Raw genomic sequence first — 23211 nt, forward strand, 5'->3', positions numbered from 1 at the left:
TGGCATCACACCCCAGTGAACATATCTTTCCACTGCATCCTCCCCGCCATTCCACCTTCGCAATTGTACATTAGACTCCATTTATCGAGGGGGATTTTGTTCATGTCTAATTGTGAACATCGCTGTCCAAACTACTCGAATTCCTGAAGCTGTCACTACGTCTCTAACTCCTCCACAATCACTCCACTTCCTTCCATTGTAAAGCTCAAAGAGCCGAATTCGTCACTATGCACTTTCCATTTCTCTCCAGCGCCACTCAAGCCTCCACAGTATCTACAGAACAACCTCCCACTCCATCGCAGCTGCCAGAAACCCTCACTCCCCCACCCTCCGGCTTAACCCAAGGCCCCTCCCCCATCCGCCCCTCCACCGAACGCCTGGGCATGTCGCTTGACCAACGCATTCTCCTCGGCTCCTTCAGCGCCTTCTTATGCGGCTTCACCCTCGGGTCCTCACACGCAGGCCACATGGCCGCGCTCCGCTTCCGTGCCGAAAACGCCCACCGACTACCAGTTTCGCAGCCAGGATGGTACCTCTACCAGAAGTCGAAGAATTATTACAGGATGCGAGCGGGGGTTACCGAGGGGATGAGGAAGGGCGTGTATATCGCAGCTTGGGCCAGTATATTCTTCATCGTGGAGGAGAGCATGGATGTCTTTCGAGGGACGTGGCGCGCAGGCCGCACGATTAAGGAGATGGAGGGCGTAGATGAACTGGATTTGTCGGATATGAATAAGAGCGTGGAGTTTAGTCGCGATTTTATAAGTACGAGTATGGCGGGTATGGTTATGGGCGGGTTGTGGAGTGTCTGGAACCATTTCCCTGCTGTGACGGCTGCTAGGACGATGAGGATCGGGTTAGTGGCCGGGTTAGGGTATGGGCTGTTGCAGGATGGTACGGCTTGGGTGAGGAGGAATGGCGTGGGGTGGGTGAACAGAGAGGATAGTTGGATCTTTCGGGGGGCGAGAAATAAGGAGAAAAGGAAAGGAGTTGAAGAGGTGGAGCAAAAGTCTTGATGTGTTCGCTGGCGACCGTATGGGATTACCGCTGGCCACACCCAAGAAAAATTCAACGACCGAAGCGGCTCAACAACTCCTGGTATCCACGTATACACCCCAAAGGCCCGACTCAAGCGTCGTCGAACTTGGAATTGTTAGGTAGGAGATATCAATCTATGAGAAATCATCGAGCTCCATCAGCTCTACAATCTCCAACCCTGCACACCTCCTCTGCCAGGCCGCGATGAGGGGATGTAGAAGAGATAGAAATGTGTATATGATGGAGCAAACACGGAACAGGGAAAGGGAAGGGTCGTTCTAGGCTCCTCAAAAGGAGAGGATACATATCTAGTGTCAGTATATCCAAAACTGAGTCACTACTTTATATGCTTCCTGTTCTGCCACCTCCGGGGATTCAAAGTGTATATAAACTCCCACCGTTTTAGGAACATGAAAATCTCACACTTCAACGACGTCACTCATCAGCCTCTTTAACGATCTTCAAATCCATTACCGATGGGTGTCTGAGAAATCGAATTACCGAATGGCCTCTGCTTTTAGTCTAAAGGATGTTAGCGGTACATAAACCCACTTCTTTCAGAGACTTGAGAACTTCACACCTCGGCAACATCATGCAGGAGGAGCCTGACTACTTCCCCAAGGAGCTCCTCCAAATTTCGTGTTCCGAATCCTCTACGCTTCTAATCCTGCGGCTTTTGGGTATGTTAAAGGTACGTATACCCAGTTTGGCGGTGACTTAGGAGATCTGCCGCATTTGTTGACTTTCTCAAATAAACCGAAATGCGCCAAACTATGATTGGATCGAAAGTGGTGTCACTTTCACTGAACTTGTCCACTCTTCACTAAACGGATGGAAAAAATCTTCATGTTGGATGTCTAAAACTCGGATTTGATAGCTCGGTACTGGAATTTAAGATCAAGAGCAATATTACTTGTAGGATTTGCATAGTATCCAATAATGGATTGATTGGCTGTCTAATGAAGAGTTAGAGTTCAAGCCACACGTAGTGCCTACCATGATGGCTAGATGAGTGGTAGAAGACGAAGTATTCTCAGAGATCGCGGACTAAAATGCCAACACATACTCCAAATTTTTCTCACGCCGGAATCGAATAATCTTGCCACATTTCCAGCATGTTCTAATCTCGGTCGTAACTTCTAGTTTTTACTCGGAAAGTCCAAGCAATGGGGATATAAAACGGCCTCACGATTCCCAAAAGACTCTTTTTCATTCACACCGTTCGCCACCACCTCACAAAAGCTTTACGCTCATTTTTACGATGCTTGGGCTTGAGGCACAGGTTTCTGAATCACTGGGAGTCACACTGCGATGTCTGGAGCAAACTTTTACCCACGCTGTCTTGATGAGTTCCTAGAGAAGTAGCGACTAAAATTTGATGTACAATTTCTGCATGGTTGAAAGCGTTTGAAAGAATGGGTCTTGGGGTAACTGGGTAAATCCCAGTCAATCAATTGCGCAGGACTGCGATGGTAGTGAAGAGCGTTCTACCTCCATGATGCAATCTAGTACCACAGAATTTTCTCCACGCTTGGATATCAACATAGCCCTATTCCGGGTCCGGCTATTTTTATCTGAGTGATATGCGCCTCTCCCTATGAGTTCGATTCTCTGAAACCTCTCCTACAAGCCGAAAGACGCGGGTATATAAACCCCCTTTCGCTCTTTAAGGTTTGCTTCTTCACTTTACCGCTCAACCTCCAGCCGCAAAATAAGTGGCAATATAAACGCATGGTTGAACTCGAGAAAGGCTCTTGAAGCTTGTTGTGCAAAAGATGGCTTTAAACATGAATCGAATTGAATAAAAAACTGTCCGAGTTTGAATAGACGAGGTCTTGGAAACCGAGCCGGATAGCGAAATTAAACCCCAGGAAATACGGGAAGAATGCTGCATATTGCTTCGCAAGCTGAAATGTCAAGCATGAAGCGGAGTCAGGAGAACTGGGGATGGATCGCAGAGGCAAGATTTGTGATGACGATCATTCTGCCTGCGTAAAGCATGGCAACATCAAAATTGGAACCCCATGCCTCGCCATCATAACCTTGGCGCATCCGTGGATAGTCAAACCTCTCACGAATACCCGCATGTAACTTCTGGAAAGTGCTTACTAAGTGATATAGGGGAACGGTATATATTTCAACTCCTTCCACCACGACATCAGGCTCCTTAATATAAAAGTTAGCAACAGAGACGTGAGGGTAGGGTTGAAAAGTCTGAGTCTTGGATATAGCTCTAAATTAGTGGCTTCAATCCTGTGGACGGACTAAATCGCAAGCTGAAAGAGATCATGAGTGGCTTCCAGATACCGAATGAAGATTGTTGGAGTGGTCTTGGAACCTCGGGTCGGATGGTTTCGTAGGCCCAGAGGAGATATTTTGTGTTCGAAGAATCGAGCAGGATGTTCATTTTAGTGTAGAAAGATGTGCGTGAGGTGGTGTGAAGAGCACTGCTGCCCCATACTAGGAAACAATAGTTTTCGATGCTAAGACGATACGTCAAGACCCACTCCATTGACTTGCTTCTTGGAACCCCAGCGCAAAATCGTTCCATATTTTTTGAAAATGATTCAGCCTGAATCACGTCCCCTCCCAACGACTGATGCCTAGGGATAAGGGTATATAATCCCCTTCTTGAGCTAAAAGGCTTCACTCTTCATCTCTCAGTCTCCATGGCTACTAAAACCCTCAAAAGAAAGAAGCACGTGGGGATTCGGGAAGACATCACCTGTAGAGTGATTAGAAGAGCTTGAGATCATTTCTGTATCCAATTTTGGTTGGTGGGAAGATGGTACGGACAAATGAGCATCTGGGTTGGGTTTGGAGCAACTTGCCAAGGAAAGCATGATAAGTATCAAAGTCAGACGGAAGATGGTTATTGGCCAGACTAGATAAGATATAGTTACAAAAAGGAGAATATCATTTCAGTGAAAATATCGAGTATATAAATGGCGGTCAATACCACATTACTCGGCGATACAAGCTTCAAGTCATACCCACCATTCCCCACCTAATCAAAAGCAATTGGCTCCTTCTCTAAATACTCCTTCAGTGTATTCAAGTGGCCCTTCGCCTGCTTCGCCGCCCAATCTACAAGGCCCTCCATCTCCTCTCCATAGTACCCATAATCCCTAAACAATAAAAACATCTCAAAGAGCTCCTGTCGAAATCCCTCCGGCAAAAACCCCTTGAAAACCTCATCCGGCAGCTGTGTATGTTTCACCGTCTTTCCGCTGACTTTGGAAACGATGTCTGCAATTTCCGTCATGGAGTACATGCTCTGCGCTGCAGCCAAGAACTTGCCTTCGTATTTGTCGGGTTCCGCAAGGATCGCTCCGATCCATTTTCCAGTGTCCGTGATGTCAATGAGGGGGAGTTTGGTGGAGGGGTTGCATAGGTTTGCAATGACGTAGGTGCCATCGCCAGCGGGACTTGGGCGGGGTTTCATGGTGTGGGAAAAGTTCTGCATGAAGCTTCCTGGAGCAAAGAACGCGGACTTGATAGGCAAACTGCGGATGTGCTGTTCGATTTCGGCTTTGACGTCGAAGTGGTCGATGTGACTTAGATTTCCCCCGGATATCTTCCTAGGATGTGACATCGAGCTCCAGATCAGGTATTTCACGCCTTGGTTTAGCGCTTCATCGCAGAGTGCTTTAGCTTGGGTGGTCTCAATTTCTTTAGTGTTGCCGCTGTATTGGGTATTCGTGAGGGCGTAGACTGTGTGTGCGTCTTTGAGAGCAGATTTTAGGGAAGAGGGATTGCTCAAGTCAGCTTCGACAATCTCGACCCCCTTGGACTTGAGGGCCTCTGCTCTGGGGTTTGAAGCATCGCGGGTGATGGCTCGAACAGCATACTCCTCTGACAGTTGAGGGTCATTGAGAACAAAGTTTGCGACCGAGCCACCCTGGTTACCGGTTGCACCAAAAACGGCGAGGAGCTTCTTGGACATTGTGGTTAAGATGCTAGTTTAATTAAAGGTTCGAAAGGTTCTGTTCAAAAGAAGAGTTGTGGATTTGAACATGAATTGGGGTTGTAAATGCTAGATACTCTGAAGCCAACGTTGGATCTCTTTTATACTCAATTTACTTGCATACGCCAGATTTGGTCATGGTCTATCATGGTCTTGTCAGTTGAAAATCCGAAATCGGACATCGCGGAGTTAGTCGGCGGGGAGCTGAATGGCAAGTCGGATCCGGCGCCCAGATCTCGGATATAAAGATCAGAGCCAATGAGCAGCGCGGATCTTGCACCGGAGAAAAGAACGCCAGACATGGCCGAAGTGTGCATACGAGGACAGGAAAGGTCAAATACTGTCCGGATTCTCAATTTTAGAAGTTTCATCAAACGGTGTGCCAATGATTTCTTTCTTTTTTTGCAATGGCTTCAGTACGGCAGAAGAAAATGCTCGAAGGGAACATTAGTGTAAGTAGAGGTCCCATATGCTGCTCGATTTGTGCTCTGGGCCGGGGTGTACCAAACGGATTAACCTGTCCAACGGTTCGGGCTTTTGGATCTCGCGGGATCGGAATGGATGGGTGGCCCACGCTGCGTTAAGGCCAAAGAGCGATGAATGAAACTTGATGCCCCTCCCAGCCGAACATTCACTTCTGTATTTTTTGTACTTGGCGGGCCTGTCCAGTCTTCAAGCTAATATGCTGCATGACGCAGCGGAACGGAGTTCGACGGCTTTGTATAGCAACGTCGTTGTGAAGTGCATCATACCACTCGCCCGTCATAACGGAGCTGTAAAATGACGACCCTGTCTTTGGGTTGTCGCTCTGGTGCCATTCAAGTTGAGGTTAGGTCTTCTCAAAGAGAGCTAAGGCCTTCATGCCTTAGTATCACTGCTGGCAGATTGAGGTAGTCATCGTGGTTGCCTTTGGAATGAGGAAGCTCTATGTAGATCGCAGGCTAATTGCTTGAGTCTTCGAATGATTACCGTGTGTTGAATAACTTCGCAGGGTTTAGCATTGGTATATAAATGAAGGACTTGTAGTTAGTTTAAGACTGAAACTTACTCGAAGAGTTTTATTTTACCCTATGCGCTAAATCAACCAAAGCCTGTTGGGTACAACACTCGCTCAATTCCGGACCAATGTGGCCCAGCAGTTTTCCAAGTTCCTAAGTCTTGAGGAAGAAAGTGGGCGAAACTTTCATGAAAAGCGCGTAGGAGGCATAGTGCGGAATAAATTAAATAAGCTAGCTGCTCCAACAAACTGTTCTCGAGGATGACTTGACGAGAAGAGAAAACTTTGTCCGGCCGGTTTATAACCTGATGTGCACCTGAGTAAGCGATGCAGGAGTATGTTCTACTAATAATATCTTCGTAGCGCTGTTAGAAATAATCCGTCAGTGAAGTACTCCATTCCCCTTTGCCAAATTAAAATGCTCGAGTCAGGCTTAAACGAATCCTGATGTACTACTATCGAATCGAGAGGCCTCAAAGACTGAATTATGTGCGTCTAAAGTATTGGCTACGCGTCTAATGCATGAATTGCCCCGGATACTCTGGAATCTGCTAGCGGTGTATGCAGTGGGAGCAACAGCCAAGGGTTAGTATTGGGCGGCAATGCAGCCACAGCCCTTGAAGAACATTTTAATCTCTGGAAACCGCAAATGGTCACATGCAGGCTTCTCTCGCGCGGTTTCCTGAGACCGGGGCCGATGCCGCGGACCCGGTCAGGACTCAGCGCTGAATTGCTCATGCCGACGCGGAATTCGTGCTTCGAGAGCATGTTCCACCTCAAGCTCTTGCTTGGTGTCCTTAAGACGGGTAAGACGAACCTCTCGCAGAGTCTCAAGCCGAAGTCTCGTCAAGCATCTGCCTCGGAAGAGTGACAACCTTCAGCTCTGCAGGAAGCTCGGCATTTGGAGGCTGAGTAATGAGGCCAACGAGGAACTTTCATGCAGCGTCGCGCAAGAGACATGGAAATTAGAGCCGCGTCACTGTCGCACAACTTGGATCAGATAGGATAGTGAAGCGGGGCCAGGAGTCAGGAGATAAAGGATCGGTCTGCCAAGCAAAGCTTAGCGATGCTTGTCGGGCGACAAGCTTTTTTACTCGTCATTCTCCCGGCGACAGATACCCGTCTTGTTTCATGCATCGGTGAACGCGTGTCCAACGGAGGAACATCCATTTTCCAAAGCTTTCTCTGCTCTCATGTCCATGTCGTGGCCTCTTCTCTTCTGCTACAATGTGGACGAGGCTTGATGGGAATCGTCGGGAATATGTGAGCATTGGCAAAATGCCCCATTAGATGAAAGCCCACTAAAGTTCGGTCCTAGCTCACCGTTGAAAAATCCTGCATTTGACATGGTGAATCCGGGTTTTGATTCCCTGTAGGCTGGAGGGTCCCATCCATCGAAACCCCGGATTACTCCGACCTTGCGTGCTAGCCAGTCAGCCGGGGTTGTCAGTTCTCCCCCATCCCTAATTTGGTCCCAGAAAAGTGTTTCAGTGGTTGACGGGGACGGCTGCAAATAGAAAACCGTGAGTTATCAAGAGTCGACGAGGCTGTGAAGCGCGAAGCCTCAAACTTGCATGGATGAGATTTAAGGATATGGGAAACGGGGGGTTGATTAGAGCGAGGGAGTGGTGGCAGTCATCATGCGGGAAGGCCTAGCGGCAACGAAACCAGCGTCCTGCGAGGGTTCTGCATCGGGTAGCAGCTCACACTAGCAGTGGGAAGTCGCGGCTTATAACTGCGTCGATCTCTCCCCCTCTTTTCCGAATCTAAGGCACAGATACATATCTGATCGTTTTCGCTCGCTTTCGGGTATTGGATTTCCCTCTCGCGTTTCCAGCGTTGTCTTGTTTGGCTTCTTGCTTTTCTGACTATCTTGACAAGCGTTTGAGGCTTGCCCATCGCGACTTTTGATTCCTCTCCTTTTTGCGCCACACCCCTCCGCCTCAACCCTCATCGCTCAATTCGACGGTCCATCTTAACGTTACTGTATTCCTCCCTCGTCACGTGGGCTGATATTCCCATAACATGCCAATCTACTGTCAGCAGTGACAGTTGCATCTGGAGAGCATATTCGCCAGCGGAGCCGCAAACCCACAACATGATGGTGGCACTACACTATTCGGCTCTCGTACTGGCTCTTCTGTCCTACGTCTCGCAAGCTCTCCCAGCACACTGGAAACGCGACGCCGACATCGAGAGCCTGCAGGGCCTAACACCAATCTCACGCGATAGAAGCGGAAAGAAGGGCGATCCGCAAGACAAGTATTTTCACGAATCGACTGTAAGTATCAAACTAGACCGCGTATTCGGTGTTCTACATATGAACCTTGAATTACTAGGTTGGGAGGCTGCAGCTAACGGGAACTGGGGGTATAGTTCCACGCACACTACGATGGCCGCTTCGCCGAAAAGGTATTGTCCTATAACCTCCGCCGCATTCATCTTACGGATCTAATGCGAACTTACCTTTCGACAATGCACGACATCGGGGCCGAGACGTGGATTATGCATGGTAGTCTGCTGGGCTGGTGGTGGAATCGCAAGATCATGCCTTGGGATTCCGATGTCGACGTTCAGATGTCCGAGCGCTCAATGGAGTTCCTGGCCAACTACTACAATATGACGGTGCATCACTACCGGATATCGGGAACCAAGGATGGGAGAAATTACCTGCTAGAGGTGAACCCGCATTATAAGGACGGTAGTACGACAGATACGCTGAACGTCATCGATGCGCGGTGGATTGATATGGAGACTGGATTGTTCATCGATATTACCACATTGCGGCGGGATCTGACTGCTGAGGCAATGGGTATCAAAGGACACATGATGTGTAAGGACAGACACCATTATCTTGAGAAGGACATATTTCCTCTCCGAGATAGCGTGTTCGAGGACATGCCCGTCAAGATCCCATACGCATATACTGAGTTGCTGGAGGAAGAGTACGGACCGAAGTCGTTGACCAAGACCGATTTCGAGCACCACCATTTCGACAATAAGAAGTTAGAATGGGTGCCTATGAAAGTTGAGTGAGTGATATTCTTCCCTCTCCACGCGATATGTCTGATGAAGTCAGAATGAAAAACTTTGGTAGCGACGACGCGCCCCACAGGGGCATCAGACCTATCCGCCTTGGTGGCAGCAGCAACAGCGGCAGCAGTAGAGACGCCCACGAAGTGATGCACACGCTCCTGGTAGCACCATCGACACATGATTCACAACAGGATGGCATGTAATACCATCATCTCGTAACTAAACCTAGATTAGACACCGACACGAATATCTCTCCCTTTTGGATCAATCCATATATACCCCAGCAATAGTTCGAAAGTTGGATTCCAGTACTTTGGATCCATGGGCATCGGTTATGGCGTTCTTTCCTTATGGCATCGGCGCTTCTCAAATATTTAGGCACCATGTGCCCATCGGGTGGCCGTATTTGCTGCATTCAGCAATATTGCTCTTGGAGTTTCGGCGACAGCTGGATGCTAGGGAACGACAATCTACGGTTTACGACGTCTGCGGTTGTATTAGTTTGGATTTTTGGTTAGGACTGGGTTGGATGATCACGACATCTTACTCTCAACTTTTAGTGTAAATACTTGCTTCGTATCGGGACAGCCTTGCTTGATAGTGGAGGATGCGAGGGGGATATGTGATCAACAACCGCAACATCTTGAATGTGCTGAAAAGACGCTGAAAAGACGCTGAAAAGACGCTGAAAATCGGCAGGCACGTAGCTAGCTTGAAGTCGACAGACGAAGAAAAGAACAAATAGCTCCAACCATCTTAAGACCATTCCGATAATGTAATAGTGAAAGGGAAGTAGTGGAAACGCTACCAAGTTCGCCACAGGCATATAGAGAGACAGCTTCTGAGACCTGGTCTAGATGGATATTAGAGACCATAGAAGGAATATAAGTGCAACGAGCGGGAGTGCAGTACAATAGAGCCTTCCTACAGTTTTCTCACGCGAAATCAGCCTTGGCAATGCTGTTCCGCAAGAATCATAGCCATCCCTCTAAGCCACCACAGCCCAGTAAGGCATCCACCTCTTGATAATGCTTCAAGATAACTAGAGGCTAATAAAATTATCGCCTTCTCCATACCGCGGAGGGGATGAATGAGGGACGGGATGGGCCGAAGTGTAGAGGGAGAGCGATCAGTATGCTTGCCGTGATTATATACACTTACTTTTTGTCAAGGGAACGAAGGAACGAATGAACAAGTAAGCCTGGAACTAGAGATGAAATCGAAACCTTGAAAACTGGATGCGAAGTGCATTGGAAAAGCAAAAAGGGCTGTTTGTACTGCCCCAGATTATTCGATTACTGATCTTTATGCTACCCATATAATCTTGCATAGTTAGTGAACTACATTCAAGCTCAGGTTCCAAGATTCGTTAGTCACTGCACCACGCCAAAGCCAAATATTGAGAAGCTTTCGAGTTTGATGAGGGGAAGTCGATAGTGGCGTGTTAAAGATCTTGCCCTAGTCCTAGCCTATTAATAATGGCGCTTTGGAGGATGGATGGATGAGTGTGGGTGGATATTGCATAAGAATAGTGAGACCCACCTGGACACACACCATACATAAACCCCTCCCGCCCTCCATCCGAGGAAAGCAGACGATGATCATCCTCAACAACACAAAAGAAGGCAAGCTTTAGGATCAGTCTGAAGTAGATATACTGAATTATTACCACAATTCATCACATAATCTACAATCACCCTCGCATCCCTCATCTATCCATCCATCATTCGCATTTAGCAGTATTCCTTCCACACCACACTGCACCACCGCACCGCCAACCCAAAAACTCCACATCAACATCTGCACGTAGGAGTAGAACGAACGAACGAACCAAGAAACAACCCCTGAACCGCTCCCCTTCTCTTCTCCGATCCAAGAGTCCTAACAAGGTAGTTGCATTCGCGCGTGAGCGTGTGTATGAGTATGAGAGAGAGTGTGAGTGTAGCTATGTGCCATGTGGCTAATTACATCCGCCCATCATCCATCCATACCATCTCCTTCATGAATATATCCATCGATTCCGCTGCTTGACGACTTTTCTTCGTGCATGAAAAGAAGGTATACATACTCCTTCCTGTTGAAAAAAAGAGAAGGGAAACATCCGGGCCACCTACACTACGGCCCGCGCAACAGGATACAGATTAATCTGTACAATAGGCCAATCGATTATCGACAAAAACGCCAGGAACGCCGCCCGATGATGCCCGTGGAAAGAAGATCGCCAGAGCCGATGGGAGAATCGAAAGCGTGAGTGCGAGGGGATATAACAACGCTGACTATGCCAAAGTGTTGGATGGGAGAGGAAAAAAAAGTCTATAGCCGCATGTGGAATAGTCATGCGGGAAATTGCAGCACGAACAAAAACAGAAACAGGCATTAAAAGGGTGCAGAAGAAGTGAAAGTAAGTGATCACTCCGCCCCGCGCTCGAATTTAACGGGGTGGAATAGTGTCGGCCGCATACATAATCGGCCGGTACCTGCCTCCTCTGCGGCAGTACCACCTTCTTCATTCTCGACTGAGCCAAGCCATCTTCTCCACCAGGCAGACGAAAAGGCGGCGTTGTAGTAGAAGCTGCTACCAAGCTGGTTGTGCTCGCCCCAACCGAAAACACTGTCGGTGGGCTTCGGAGGGCGGTTGAAGGTTCCATCCAGGGTTTCGAGAGGCCAGTTGTGGTCGAAGTAGACGGCATGAGGGGCATACACAGCTTTTAATCCATGGTGGAAGGCGACACTCGGTGGCCACATTTCGGGAAACATATGATGCTTCATGAGATAGGTCTCACGATGCATAATATCCAACAAGCGTTTCGACAGACGGGACACCGTAATGATGGCACAACGGCGAGGTGGTTCTGGGAGCTCAAGATCGTATCCAGTGACGTCGTCACGGAACACCCAGTTGGTTTTCGCAGGGTCAAAGATTGGGTTGAACGTGATGAGATCCGCGTCCTCACCCACACCCCATTCATAATTATCCTGGAGATAAGAGCGAGGCGGTTTGACTTCGTCAAGAGTCGGAAGCATGCCAGTATTTTCGAACTTAGGTGGGCCCCACACTGGCTTCTCATCGCTGTTGAACGTCTCCTCCTCGACCAGCTCAGTGAAGTTCTTCCAAGACCCGTGAAGCTCGGGAATATAGTAACGAGAAGCGCGCTCCCACATTCCCTTTCGCGGTTGATTCTTAGCCCACTCACCAACCTTGGTGTTGAACTCGTAGTAGTGCCCGCTGAATCGAAGATCCATCTCCCAGTTCCAGTAGAAGTCGTATTCAGGCCAGCGCTGTGCAAACCATTGGAGAGAGAAGTGAGCACTTCGGTACACGGAATGGACAGGGGCTTTGGCATGGTTGTAGACGTTATTGGGGAATGGTTCTGGATAGTACGACTTCATCTGCTGCTCTGACCAAAGAGTTGCCATGCCCCAGAATTCCTTGGGAAGATTGTCCTCGATAGTCTTGTTATATATCTCTTCCGAAGCCCAAATGGGTATGCTATCATCCTTGACATGCAATAGGAAGTGCACATCATACTCGCCTCCAGACTTGAGAGCAAGCTCATTGATCATGGCGCGGATGGTAAGAATCTGGTAGTCACTGTACTTGTACCCGGTCCAAGTCCGAAGGATGTATGCGTGGCGTGGCAGCTTCTTCTTGGCAGGAACGTCCTTGTTTGCCTCGGTCATGTTCTTGTCGAAGCGAACTTTGTTCTTCTCGTAGCATTTCCTCTGCGCGTCAGCCCAACTTACTTTGCTGTAATCGATCTTTTTCTCCCAGCTCCAGATCTTGTCTGCTCCCCAGCTCTCCGACTTGCCAGACATGCCCAAGCCGCCCTCTTCCCGAGGGTAAGAGTATCCATACGGCCCAAATCTCCCGAAACGATCGAAGCAGACCTTTTCGTTCAAGCCAAGCTCCTCGTACGAGCCAAAGAAAGGCTCGCTCATGTTCTGAGGGATGCCGGGATACGCGTAGATATCGGGCAGGTCAACCTTGTCATCCTTGTCTAGATAACATGTCTCAACCTTGTCATGCTTATTTAGGTATTCGTACGTCGAATAGTCAGGGTACGGGTTGAACGGTACGGGATCGAGCGGCGGCTCCTTGTGCTCCTTAGATAGTACAGGATACTTGGGTTCGAGCTTGTCTTCTGGGTTGCCAGACAGGGCGTTTTTGATGAACTTCTGCTCAGGCACCCAATCAGAGAAGGGCACTATGGACCGAATGCCATTGTAGTAACCATCCAAGCTGCGACCGGTTAGCTAGGTGCGATGGACATTGCCGAAAATACATACCGAGGAAAATGCTCCCAGTGATAAAGTTTCCTCTCTCCCTTCTTTCGTTGCTCTTCGTTCCACCTGTGCCTCCTGTACATGCCAGTGCCGAGCATCGAGGCCAGCAGCAGTGTTGTTATCATGAGCATTATTATGCGTGGTAGCGACAGCCGCGGACGGCGCCATTGCTGGTTTGCCCATGGACTTCGGTTTTTCCATGATTTGATTAGGGGTGTGCCGAAGAGCGGCGACGAGCTCTGACTATCAGCACCGGGCAGCTTCTCATAGCCGAAGCGCGTCCGCACGAACAGCTTGCGCGGATTGATATCGAAGGGCGACATGTTGGTGTTGCAGTGAGTGCGGCGTGGGCTATGGTGCTTATGACTGCTGCATCTGCGGCGAGCTGTGTACGGCGTGTTTGCAGGACGGGGTCTCTGTTCGGCGTGTGCACGGCGGCGTTGCGGGAGTCGCAGTGGTGATGGCAAAGGACAGACGAAGAGAGCAGCGGGGGAAAACGAGTGGAGTGTCCTAAAGACGAGACAGGCCGTTTGGGAGGAGTGCTGAGGTTGAGGGGCGGCGGAGCAGGAGTGAAGATGGCGCGGTCGCGGTGGTAGGGGACTTAGGAGACGGGCAATGCCTGCGGGCTGCGGCTCAGGGATATTATTGGGCCGGGGGGGGGAGCCTCGATGCTAAGCACGCTTGCAGCGTCCGTCCGAGGAGTCTTGGCGCAAATTCAGGAGGTGGAGACGAGAAGCTTGAGCGATAATTGCGGGCGCGAGGCAAAAGTTCGAGCCGGCTACTAGACTTGTTTTTGTGGTGGACGAGAGGCTGCTGGTAGGCTGCTGGTAGTGCTGGTAGGCTGCGCGAGTGTGCTCAGAGTCGTTATCGCTCAGAGCACAGCGTTGAGGCCTTAGTCACCCGCGCCCAGACGCCCCCATCGCGCGCCATGCCTGCGCACGCCAGCCCTCATTCCCACGGTCGCGCTGCGTTATCGCGCATCGCCGGATTCACTGCCATTGTCCAGCATTGTGTCGTTCTCGACAGCAGCTGGCAATCATGGCCTCGCTTGGCGTCAGTTGCGCACTCTTGATGTTGTTGGCGACATCACCTGCGCTGCTCGCTGCTCATGGCAGCGCTCCTTTTCCAGAAGGTGACCCTGTCCCTTAGCCCCTGGTCGACGGTTGCAGGCCCGCCATCCTTCGCCCTCACCAGTTCGCAGGAAAATTACAACCCAGCCCGGCCGTCCATTGGCTGGGTGCCCCAATACGGCGTAGGTAATGTGGCAAAACAGCTGGAGCCCTTGGAATCCAGCCGAGCGGCATTCCGAGCGATGCCCCTGTGGCGGGCAGAGCTTTCTCTCACTCTTCCCTTCTCGGCCTCTTATTGCGCGCTCACCCACCGGACGGTCCGCTGGGGGCCTATGGCTGTCCAGCGTGGGCGCGCGCAACTGCATGATTAGATTGCATCCGGCCACCAATCTCTAAAAATACTATTTTGACATTTCTCTGCTTTGATGTTATGCAGCAACGTTTTTGCACCACCAACTTTTCCTTCATCAACCGTCCCCGCCGTGGGAAATTATCCCCTCACTGTCAGAAGCTGCAACATCACCATCGCACCCACTGTCCGAGAATAGCGCCTCCCTCCCCGCCATCTCCAGATTTCAGCAATGATAGACGGGATCAGACCATGAATAGCGCAGTGGGTTTCTGCATGACGGTAAAGCAGTTTGACCACGGTGGATCCTGCATCAACATGTTGAAACCGTCGTCTGGGGCTCCGATGGGAGCAACTTTGTCCGAACGGCTCTATGTCCAAGGGTACGCGCTATCAATTCTCTTTGACAGACATGATGTTCTCCTAGCCAGTTCTCCACACTAGGTCCATTGACGAGATGTACTGTACAAAGCTTGACTGCACCTTGCAGCCATTCCCTCGGCAGTCGCTCAAATTTGCGTTTCCACGATACTTTTGGCCCTCCTCCAAAAATGCTCGTCTTGCACGCCGACGAAGGCCCGCCAACCTGTAACGGACGATGTGAAGCCTGCAACTGAACTCATCACCACGCAGCCTATTTCTGCTACGACTGTCTGCCACTAGTAGACAGAGCGTCGTAAGCCGCCTTTTGAGCCCATTATGGATTCAACTCGAATCTCTCGTCACACACTTGTGAACATTCAATTTGCAAAGCGTCATCCCTCAGCTCAGCTCACATATCGACAAGCTTCTTAATCGTCCACTTAGCGTCGGCCACTCTATCGATGTTAGATCTCGTATTTGCAAATCAGCCGTTCCAAAACGTGCGTGGCAATGCCACCCGGTTACTTCTGTCAGCAATCCCTCCAGAGATCCTCATCCTCCTGATGACAGGTCTTAACCTCACTGTGTGACAGAAAGCGGGGTTGACCGTCAGCGATTTCTACTACCTAGTCTGAAACAATGAAACAAGCTTGCGATAGGATGCTAGGAACCTCTCATCGTGTTCATTACCGACACTCCGCCCCACCTACAACTCTCAACGCCAAGACTACGCCCCAATCCTACAGAATCTGGTGCCAATGCTAGCTCAATGCGAGACGACAACCGATTAACATAGACTCTTGGAAGGGCGCTGACTACAAGGAGCAATCTATCTGCCTTATGCTTGCCAAATCATCGTGCGATTCCAGAATGTGCCGCAAATCAGCGCCAAGGACTTTCCGGACTGGCCACTGGTTTGACAAAATGTTTCGAATGTCGAACGGCTTGTTCGTAAAACCACGCAGGATCCCGATGGTTGGGATATATTAAATGGGATCCTCCGAGCGGAATCTGCCGAAATTCTGCACGATGTGTTCGGAGAATAAGTGTTCCAACGAAGAGATAACAACGGTCTTCCCTCACCAGGTAACCACGCTGCTAAATTCTTCAAGATTAGGATGTACACTTTTCGAGACGGATGAAAAGAGGGGAGACCCCGTTAATGTTGTATTTGAAGGCAAAACATGCTAACACCATTTGGTATGCGTAAACCGAGTCATTGCGCCGTAATCATCTCTCTGTGGTCAATTTCCTTCCTCGCTGTCAATTTCCGTCATATTGTCAACTTCTACTAGATTCGCTCCCTTGAGTGGAAACGAGACATCACCGCACCGTCACCTGTCTCCGCCTATTTTGTCTCTTTTTTTGGGTGTTCGATTTCAGGTTTTGAGTCGAGCTCCATGGAGAGGGTTCGGTGGTGTTCTAGACCTAGAAGTCAGCGTGGAATTGATCATCAAAGTCGCCAAGGTTGACGAAAGAATATGAAGATAAACTAGTACCCTTGGGACTCTACCGAAACCAACACGAGAAAGAGGACGGCATGATTTGCTCACCTTTTATTGGGCTGTCTAGAGGAGCGATATGTGTATGCTCGATATCTGCATCCTCGCCAATGACTCCATGGTCAGTGTGCGGGATATGGATCTTCATAGGAGAACTTAGAGGCTCGATCTTCGAGCTCGACACACTGGCGTCGTAGTCGGCTTCACTATGGACTGGTTAGTATTGCACTTCCTCCTGCTACACCCCCAAGCTTGTGTGGCAGGATGGAGATGATGCAAGGAATAGCAATGTCTCGGGTCAGGTGATGGGTGTGTGGGTGATACGGGAGGCAAGGCTGACCTCTGAGTGGACATGATTGACTTGTGGTAGTGATGCTGGGTTAGGTGTTCAGTGATTCAGTTGGATGTGCAGTGGTGAGTCTGTGTTGCAATAGAGCTCAGTTCTGGAGCTCCCCCTAGCTTTATGTGCATAGAGCTGCTGGGCTGGACCCTGGCTCGAATGACATCGCTTGGGGCGTGATCAAAGGCGGGGCATGAACAAAGATCACAGATCTCACCACATTCACAAGGAGGGGCGCATTCCATGGACGAATAAGGTGTTTAGTGGGTGACGTGTGGAGAGAGAGGTATGGGGTGAGGGTTCCACGACCGCAGTAGTGGTCTCGTGAGGCTTGGGTGAATCCGGGGTGGATTGGGTAAGCTGGATGTGAATCTCGGAATGTGTGGAATGTGAGCTGAGCTGAGCAGCGCAAGGTAGACTGATGGTATGGTGATGAATCAGAAATATTGTGAAAGAAGCAAGAGGGAGCATTTGTACCTGAATTTACCTCATGAGGACTAGCAATTCACTATCCAAGTTGGCGTCCAATTAGATCCGGTCTTGGCACACCAGCTCGACACCTACGGCTGAACTTCGGCCTGGGTTTCGAATTTCGCATTCGACTCATAACCTCCACCACCACCGAAAGCTAAAATCTTCTTAAATCTCCACTCGAAACTACCTCAAATATGGCCGGCAGGAATCGGGGCCCAGTGCCCGTTCCTCTCGAAGCGCAAAATCGCAACCTCACCCAAGAAGTCCTCGATGCTCTCGACATAAAATCACCCCTCCAAACCTCCGAAGACTTCCCCTCAATACCTCAGCCCGAGATCAAGGCCGCGCTAGATAGGCTAGCAAGCCGGTCTATGGTCCAGTATGACACTCACGAGACGGACCAGGTCATCTTGACCAAAGAGTCGGAGACAATCGTAGCGGATGGAAGCCATGAGTTTAAGGTGTGGGATGCTGTCAGGCAGGCGGGGAAGATACCGATCAAGGAGTTGCCAGTAGGTTGATCTTGCACCAGTGTCCACTTTCTCTGAGACTGATATCTGGGGCTCAGAAAGTCGTCGGCGCCGATTCAGCGAAGGTGGGACAAGGCAATGCGTTTAAGAACAAATGGATAAAAAAGGACGGAGATTCACTAGTCCTTGTGGCGAAAGAGGTTAAAGATACCACGAAAGATATTCTGAAAGATATTCAAGAAACCAAATCACTATCGGACACTAAGCTCCTTAACGACCTAAAGAAGCGGAAACTTGTCACCACCTCGAAGGTCCTAACCTACACGGTTACCAAAGGTCCCAAGTATGCGAAGGAGATGCCCGTAGAGGTCACAGACTTGACAGCGGATATGCTGGCAAATGGCGCCTGGGAGATGGCTAACTTCAAACCCTACAACTTCAATGCTCTTGGAGCGTCACAGAATGCTGGTACTTTGCACCCGCTGAACAAGGTGCGGCAAGAGTTCAGGAACATCTTCTTCAATCAAGGCTTCGTAGAGATGCCTACCGGCCAGTAAGACAACCATTTAAATTCAAACTACGAATTAGAAATTGACATATCTCAGCTACGTTGACTCAGGATTCTGGAACTTCGACGCACTCTTCGTCCCCCAACAACACCCCGCCCGCGACATGCAAGACACCTTCTTCATTTCCGATCCCCCCAAAGCCGACAAACCACGACCAGACCCTGAAACTGAAGCACAAATGGACGCCATGGAAGCCGGCTACAAGCGGCTCTTCGCAACCCCGGAGAAGAAGGAAACTAAGCCCCGCAACTACGAAGAATACTGGCAAAACATCAAAGAGGTGCACCAAAACGGCGCCTTCGGTTCCATCGGCTACCGCTACCCTTGGTCCGAAGACGAATGTCTACGTCTCGTCCTCCGAACACACACCACAGCCGTCTCAACCTGGGTCCTGCATCGACTAGCAGAAGACCCCCGACCTGCCCGCTACTTCTCCATTGATCGCGTCTTCCGCAATGAAACCGTCGATGCCACCCATCTCGCCGAGTTCCACCAGATAGAAGGGGTTATTGCCGACTTTGGTCTCACACTCGGCGGCCTAATGCGCTTCCTCGAAGACTTCTTCTCCAAAATGGGCATCGAGGGCTTGCGCTTCAAACCCGCATACAACCCATACACTGAGCCTTCCATGGAAGTCTTTGGATACCACGTTGGTCTTGGCAAGTGGGTGGAGATTGGAAATTCGGGAATGTTCAGGCCTGAGATGTTGGAGCCCATGGGATTGCCTAAGGATTTGAGGGTCTATGGATTTGGACTGAGTTTGGAGAGACCGACAATGATTAAGTATGGAGTTAGTAATATTAGGGAGTTGTTGGGGCATAAGGTAGATTTAGGGTTTATTGAGAGTAATGCTGCGGTTAGGTTAGATAAGAATTAGAAGAGATAAGAGTGGGAATGGGAAGGAAATGCTGTGGCTTGGATGGGAAATGCGAGATGGGTTCCTTCTGGGACATATATATATATATATATATATATATATATATGTGTGTGTGTGTGTGTGTTCAAAAGCATATGATATATATGCATGTGGGTATGATAGACGAGTGAAGAAGCAATGATGATATCCTAGGTATTCGAATCATAGTTAACGTTTTCTCGCAGTGCTCTTCGTCATCATTCATGCCCCTCTGCAGTGGCGCTACACCTCGCAACTGAGGCTTCCATTCCCGGAGGCATGGTGTCTTTTGAGAACAGACTTCTGGGTCTAATCCTTGCGATTTTGGCCCGGTATTCTCAACATGAAAACTTCCACGGCATGAGTCCTAACTTGCCCTTATTTATGAGGTGGGTCTTGCGGTATTCCATATAGCCCGTTGCGAAGAGGTTCTGACTATAAACACATTGCTGCTTCTTTCAATACTGGAGCGGGAGTTCCCCGGGTTCTCTCCATGTATTCTTCTATTTTTTACCTTCTGTTAACCGCAACAATGTGTCCGTAGCACCATATATTTCGGAGTTTAGCTACAACTTAAAAAGTTCCAGATCTAAGCATATATAGGGTTCTGAGCCACTTTACTTGTACGAAGTTAAGTACAACGATCGAAATCAAAACCGGTCCGGAGATATAAGAAGCTAAACCTACCGAATCAGACACACTGTTAAGTAAACTCCATTTTATTTCATCGACGTCTAAGAAACAAGCCGACAAGATTTCCTATCCTAGAAGCTAATCGCTATCGGCGACGACGAGTATGCAGGATTTGGACATAGGGATTATACTCCTAAAGGAAGAGAGAGGCTGCGGAGCCACAGCATGCTAGCTGTTTCATTGCGTTTTCGATTTGCCGAATCAGACATGTGTAGGCTGGAATAGTCATAAAGACTCCCTGTGGCCGCTCTTCAAATTATAATACAACTACCTGCTCATTTTTTAGAGTGACGCATAAGCGGGTGTTGATATTATTCCCGTAGAGGGACTGAATGGGCAAATCAAGAAACAAGAGCTAAGCTACGGTATACTGCTCGTTTCCTATCCGGATAGAGATCAGCTATCTAGAGGAATACATTGCCATTGATAACAATACATTTCTTGTTGTGTAATCGGCATATCAATTGTGCTTCTGCATTTCTGGTACCTATACTTCTCCTGTCTCTGACAGCCGTGGCCTCCATTGGGGACAGAGCTCGGGAGACTGTTAGACCCATGTGAATAGAGTGTGATGTTTCTACTCCTACGATGTCTTCCTTTGAGTGCTTAGTTCCGCAGATCAAGGGAAAAAGTTTCTCTGGATCTAAGCATGAAAATGTACAATCCAAAATTTCTGGAGGCAATGCCTTGAATAGTGAAGAAAATTAGAGGGGTATAAAACCTTCTTGGGCTATTTATACTCCTCCAGAAAAGCCATGGGATCCTAAACGTAGAATTGATAAAGACACGTCGCGCAGGTCCATGGCCATTCTGGCTAATCGACGAGGTTTGACCCACTTAGACGCGTCGAATTAAAGATTGCATATTAGTCGGTCATCGTACATCACTGTGGGTCCTATCGTTGTACCAGTCTGTCGACTTGAGACGGGACTCGGAGCTAAGACGTGGCCACTCAGGAGATTCAGATTATTAGTCGTCTTCTCGGCTGGCATTTGCGGATCTCGGGGTCGCAGGGATGGTCGATATTCTAAGCCACTTAAGTGGTCGCACATCAGATCCAAGGCCCATTCAAAGTCCAGTCCGACATCAACCACTCTTCACATCTGATGATGTCCGACTGGCTCCAACTAACTTTCATCAGATTAGCCAGCATGTCCATGCATGGCCGATACGCGGTTCAATTTTCAAGGTTTCTAGGTACCGAAACACGGGCTTTCTCGGAACCCTTTTTTTCAGAAGCTTCTCGACCGCATTTCGGAGAGAAGATAGTTTATGGTAAAGAGTAATTGCCCGAGATCCAGTTCGGGAGTCATTTAAGATAGGAAAAGAGTCCCTTTGACTCAGATAGGGACATAAACTTGTTCCGTGCGTTAGTTATGCAAAGTTGTACCAGTGAAGAAAAAGAGTGTAAACCGGTGGGAGAGTCTAGGCCATCTGCACCTTCAGGGAAGGGTCTTTAGATTGGAGTGAATACGCAGATCCGGGTGGTGAAGTAAAGCGCCCCAACATAACAGTTTCGATCTCTAGATTGTATATTGAAATAGTGTCAGGACAAAGCATGCTGCTTTTTATCTTATGAATCCTTTCCTCTTCCCACACTTTTAAGGATTTAATGCCCTAGATTAACTTGAAGTATCGCCGCTCTTATTTTAAACCATTAGAAGGATAAGGCCTTAGTGTTTTTACTAAGGTAGGAAGAACTACGTTCAGGAAAGTGTGTCTTCAAAAGGGTATATGCTAAATAATCTTTGCTAGCTGGGGGCTTTCATTCATTCTTCTAAAACAATATATTAAGACCTCGTAATACAACTCCACTAAACTATGAAGAAAGGTGGGACTGTCTTACATTCATTTGCTTTATTGGCATTTCGCTAATCAATATCTCGATCGCGAAATATGTCAAAACTAGGGGGATTCAAGGGTCCCACCAGACCGTCATCACCGGCTCAAGATTATACATTTATAGTGTTCTCCCACCAAATATGGAATATCGTTACGGTAGAGGCTATCTGCTAAATATCTTGCTGAAATTAGGGAGGACGTTAATAGCATGGAAGTTACTGCTCTAAATTAAAATTAACCCTGCCATGTTCGGCGACAGGTGGAAAGACACAGTAAATCTGATCAACTATCAAGGGAAAGTTTTAAAACGAAGAATAGAGTCGCAAGACTCGATATGAGTGACGGGCGAGCCGGTGCATCTTGCGGTTCTTCAACGAGATAACTCTTTAGAAAGTATAGCAATTTGCCAAAACAAAGATTGAGGAAAGGGCTGCTATTTGTTGATCAGATGGTGGTGGAGTTCGTGTTAGTCATAGATATCTTATACCAATCAAGACACAGCATGGTGTACCATCCCACCAACTGCTTGCCTCTGCCCCTTGGATCCTGACGCCTCAAGGCGTGACAGCAATTGACTGAAACACCATGGTGCTTCCATGAAGCCAAAGAGGCCGATTTCGCTGAGGCAAGCTGTAAAGTCTACCCCGAAGATAACCAACCGTTATTTTGGGTGAATATTTGGGTCCGGCCTCAAAGCATCACCAATTGATCTCCGTCCCTAACCTATAATATGCATTCCCCACGAGCATCCTTCATAGTTCAGTGCACCCTCATCCAATACTAAGTACCACAGTAGCGCAACCGCCTTTGATGGAAGACCTTGCCCATGATTTTTGGGGGCCCTTTCTAGCCTCTTCTTTCCAATACTGTCCACAAAGATCGATATTTGAGCCTTTGGAAGAGTATTTATCCCCCGTTGGAAATACGAGATCAGCTGTGATATTGTAGACCATTGTTTGATCCTCCTCTCAGGAAACCGAAATTTCGTCTCTATATTTATACTAACCATGTGATTGAAAAAGGTTCCATTTGTCAACCTCAAATCGTTTCTGCTTAACTGTATACCCTGATTTGACGCTGACTCTACGACTAGTCCTACGATTGTCGAGATTTTTAGAGGATCTGCAGGTAGTGAGTTCGAGCTGAGTCTTGATCTTGCCGGGATAGGGATAAGGGTAATAAGCTTCACTCAGTAGACTGACTGACACCCTAGAGGCTGATTAAGGACCGTTAGGTGTTGCTAACCCTTTGCTATTTTAACTGGCATATCTTTACTCAAAGGATTGGGTTTGATATATGGACTGGCGCTCATATAAGGCATA

At 48.7% G+C, this 23211-nt stretch overlaps 8 protein-coding genes across 8 annotated transcripts; 3 read left to right on the plus strand and 5 right to left on the minus strand.

The window, feature by feature from the left end:
• The first annotated feature begins 64 nt into the window (after window positions 1-64).
• BDR25DRAFT_304578 (uncharacterized protein) lies at window positions 65-1397 on the plus strand. Its single transcript, XM_033690247.1, has one exon. It carries the CDS (start codon window positions 228-230, stop codon window positions 1014-1016), a length of 789 nt encoding a protein of 262 aa, XP_033545853.1. The 5' UTR covers window positions 65-227; the 3' UTR covers window positions 1017-1397.
• Window positions 1398-3900: 2503 nt separating this feature from the next.
• BDR25DRAFT_50379 (NAD(P)-binding protein) lies at window positions 3901-5124 on the minus strand. Its single transcript, XM_033698669.1, has one exon. The coding sequence runs from the start codon at window positions 4982-4984 to the stop codon at window positions 4046-4048; it is 939 nt and encodes a 312-aa protein (XP_033545854.1). The 5' UTR covers window positions 4985-5124; the 3' UTR covers window positions 3901-4045.
• Window positions 5007-6740, minus strand: BDR25DRAFT_394451 (uncharacterized protein; the record flags this gene model as incomplete). The annotated part of the gene is made up of 11 exons (XM_033698307.1): window positions 5007-5083; window positions 5130-5416; window positions 5452-5548; window positions 5580-5611; window positions 5641-5813; window positions 5881-5946; window positions 5975-5988; window positions 6091-6185; window positions 6249-6344; window positions 6397-6482; window positions 6543-6740. 11 exons carry the CDS (start codon window positions 6738-6740, stop codon window positions 5007-5009), a joined length of 1221 nt encoding a protein of 406 aa, XP_033545855.1.
• Window positions 6741-8206: 1466 nt separating this feature from the next.
• On the plus strand, window positions 8207-9418 carry BDR25DRAFT_50386 (uncharacterized protein). Its single transcript, XM_033698670.1, has 2 exons — window positions 8207-9034; window positions 9082-9418. The coding sequence occupies exons 1-2, from the start codon at window positions 8457-8459 to the stop codon at window positions 9239-9241; spliced, it is 738 nt and encodes a 245-aa protein (XP_033545856.1). The 5' UTR covers window positions 8207-8456; the 3' UTR covers window positions 9242-9418.
• A 1950-nt stretch (window positions 9419-11368) lies between these two features.
• Window positions 11369-13804, minus strand: BDR25DRAFT_50426 (uncharacterized protein). Its single transcript, XM_033698671.1, has 2 exons — window positions 13326-13804; window positions 11369-13278 (listed from the first exon to the last, which is right to left on the minus strand). Exons 1-2 carry the CDS (start codon window positions 13643-13645, stop codon window positions 11448-11450), a joined length of 2151 nt encoding a protein of 716 aa, XP_033545857.1. The 5' UTR covers window positions 13646-13804; the 3' UTR covers window positions 11369-11447.
• A 3589-nt stretch (window positions 13805-17393) lies between these two features.
• Window positions 17394-19519, plus strand: BDR25DRAFT_264160 (uncharacterized protein). Its single transcript, XM_033686850.1, has 3 exons — window positions 17394-17932; window positions 17989-18443; window positions 18496-19519. The coding sequence occupies exons 1-3, from the start codon at window positions 17615-17617 to the stop codon at window positions 19334-19336; spliced, it is 1614 nt and encodes a 537-aa protein (XP_033545858.1). The 5' UTR covers window positions 17394-17614; the 3' UTR covers window positions 19337-19519.
• A 653-nt stretch (window positions 19520-20172) lies between these two features.
• Window positions 20173-21607, minus strand: BDR25DRAFT_356783 (uncharacterized protein; the record flags this gene model as incomplete). The annotated part of the gene is made up of 10 exons (XM_033695697.1): window positions 20173-20281; window positions 20340-20375; window positions 20412-20428; window positions 20464-20733; window positions 20788-20883; window positions 20935-21142; window positions 21166-21178; window positions 21220-21380; window positions 21461-21481; window positions 21522-21607. The coding sequence occupies 10 exons, from the start codon at window positions 21605-21607 to the stop codon at window positions 20173-20175; spliced, it is 1017 nt and encodes a 338-aa protein (XP_033545859.1).
• A 311-nt stretch (window positions 21608-21918) lies between these two features.
• BDR25DRAFT_356784 (uncharacterized protein) lies at window positions 21919-23201 on the minus strand (the record flags this gene model as incomplete). Its single annotated transcript, XM_033695698.1, has 10 exons — window positions 21919-21952; window positions 21990-22071; window positions 22129-22167; window positions 22219-22322; window positions 22387-22509; window positions 22545-22578; window positions 22633-22639; window positions 22678-22856; window positions 22896-23105; window positions 23165-23201. 10 exons carry the CDS (start codon window positions 23199-23201, stop codon window positions 21919-21921), a joined length of 849 nt encoding a protein of 282 aa, XP_033545860.1.
• Window positions 23202-23211: the final 10 nt, after the last annotated feature.

This window comes from Lindgomyces ingoldianus (assembly GCF_010093535.1).
Source record: "Lindgomyces ingoldianus strain ATCC 200398 unplaced genomic scaffold BDR25scaffold_22, whole genome shotgun sequence".
Taxonomy (NCBI): domain Eukaryota; kingdom Fungi; phylum Ascomycota; class Dothideomycetes; order Pleosporales; family Lindgomycetaceae; genus Lindgomyces; species Lindgomyces ingoldianus.

Bases quoted from the DNA above. Each gene is read 5' to 3' on its own strand.
- BDR25DRAFT_304578 (XM_033690247.1), top strand. From the start codon at position 228: ATGCACTTTCCATTTCTCTCCAGCGCCACTCAAGCCTCCACAGTATCT.
- BDR25DRAFT_50379 (XM_033698669.1), bottom strand. From the start codon at position 4,984: ATGTCCAAGAAGCTCCTCGCCGTTTTTGGTGCAACCGGTAACCAGGGT.
- BDR25DRAFT_50386 (XM_033698670.1), top strand. From the start codon at position 8,457: ATGCGAACTTACCTTTCGACAATGCACGACATCGGGGCCGAGACGTGG. The intron at 9,035-9,081 runs GTGAGTGATATT...TGATGAAGTCAG, and splicing joins TGGGTGCCTATGAAAGTTGA to AATGAAAAACTTTGGTAGCG.
- BDR25DRAFT_50426 (XM_033698671.1), bottom strand. From the start codon at position 13,645: ATGTCGCCCTTCGATATCAATCCGCGCAAGCTGTTCGTGCGGACGCGC. The intron at 13,279-13,325 runs GTATGTATTTTC...AACCGGTCGCAG, and splicing joins CACTGGGAGCATTTTCCTCG to CTTGGATGGTTACTACAATG.
- BDR25DRAFT_264160 (XM_033686850.1), top strand. From the start codon at position 17,615: ATGGCCGGCAGGAATCGGGGCCCAGTGCCCGTTCCTCTCGAAGCGCAA. The intron at 17,933-17,988 runs GTAGGTTGATCT...TCTGGGGCTCAG, and splicing joins TACCGATCAAGGAGTTGCCA to AAAGTCGTCGGCGCCGATTC. The intron at 18,444-18,495 runs GTAAGACAACCA...GACATATCTCAG, and splicing joins GTAGAGATGCCTACCGGCCA to CTACGTTGACTCAGGATTCT.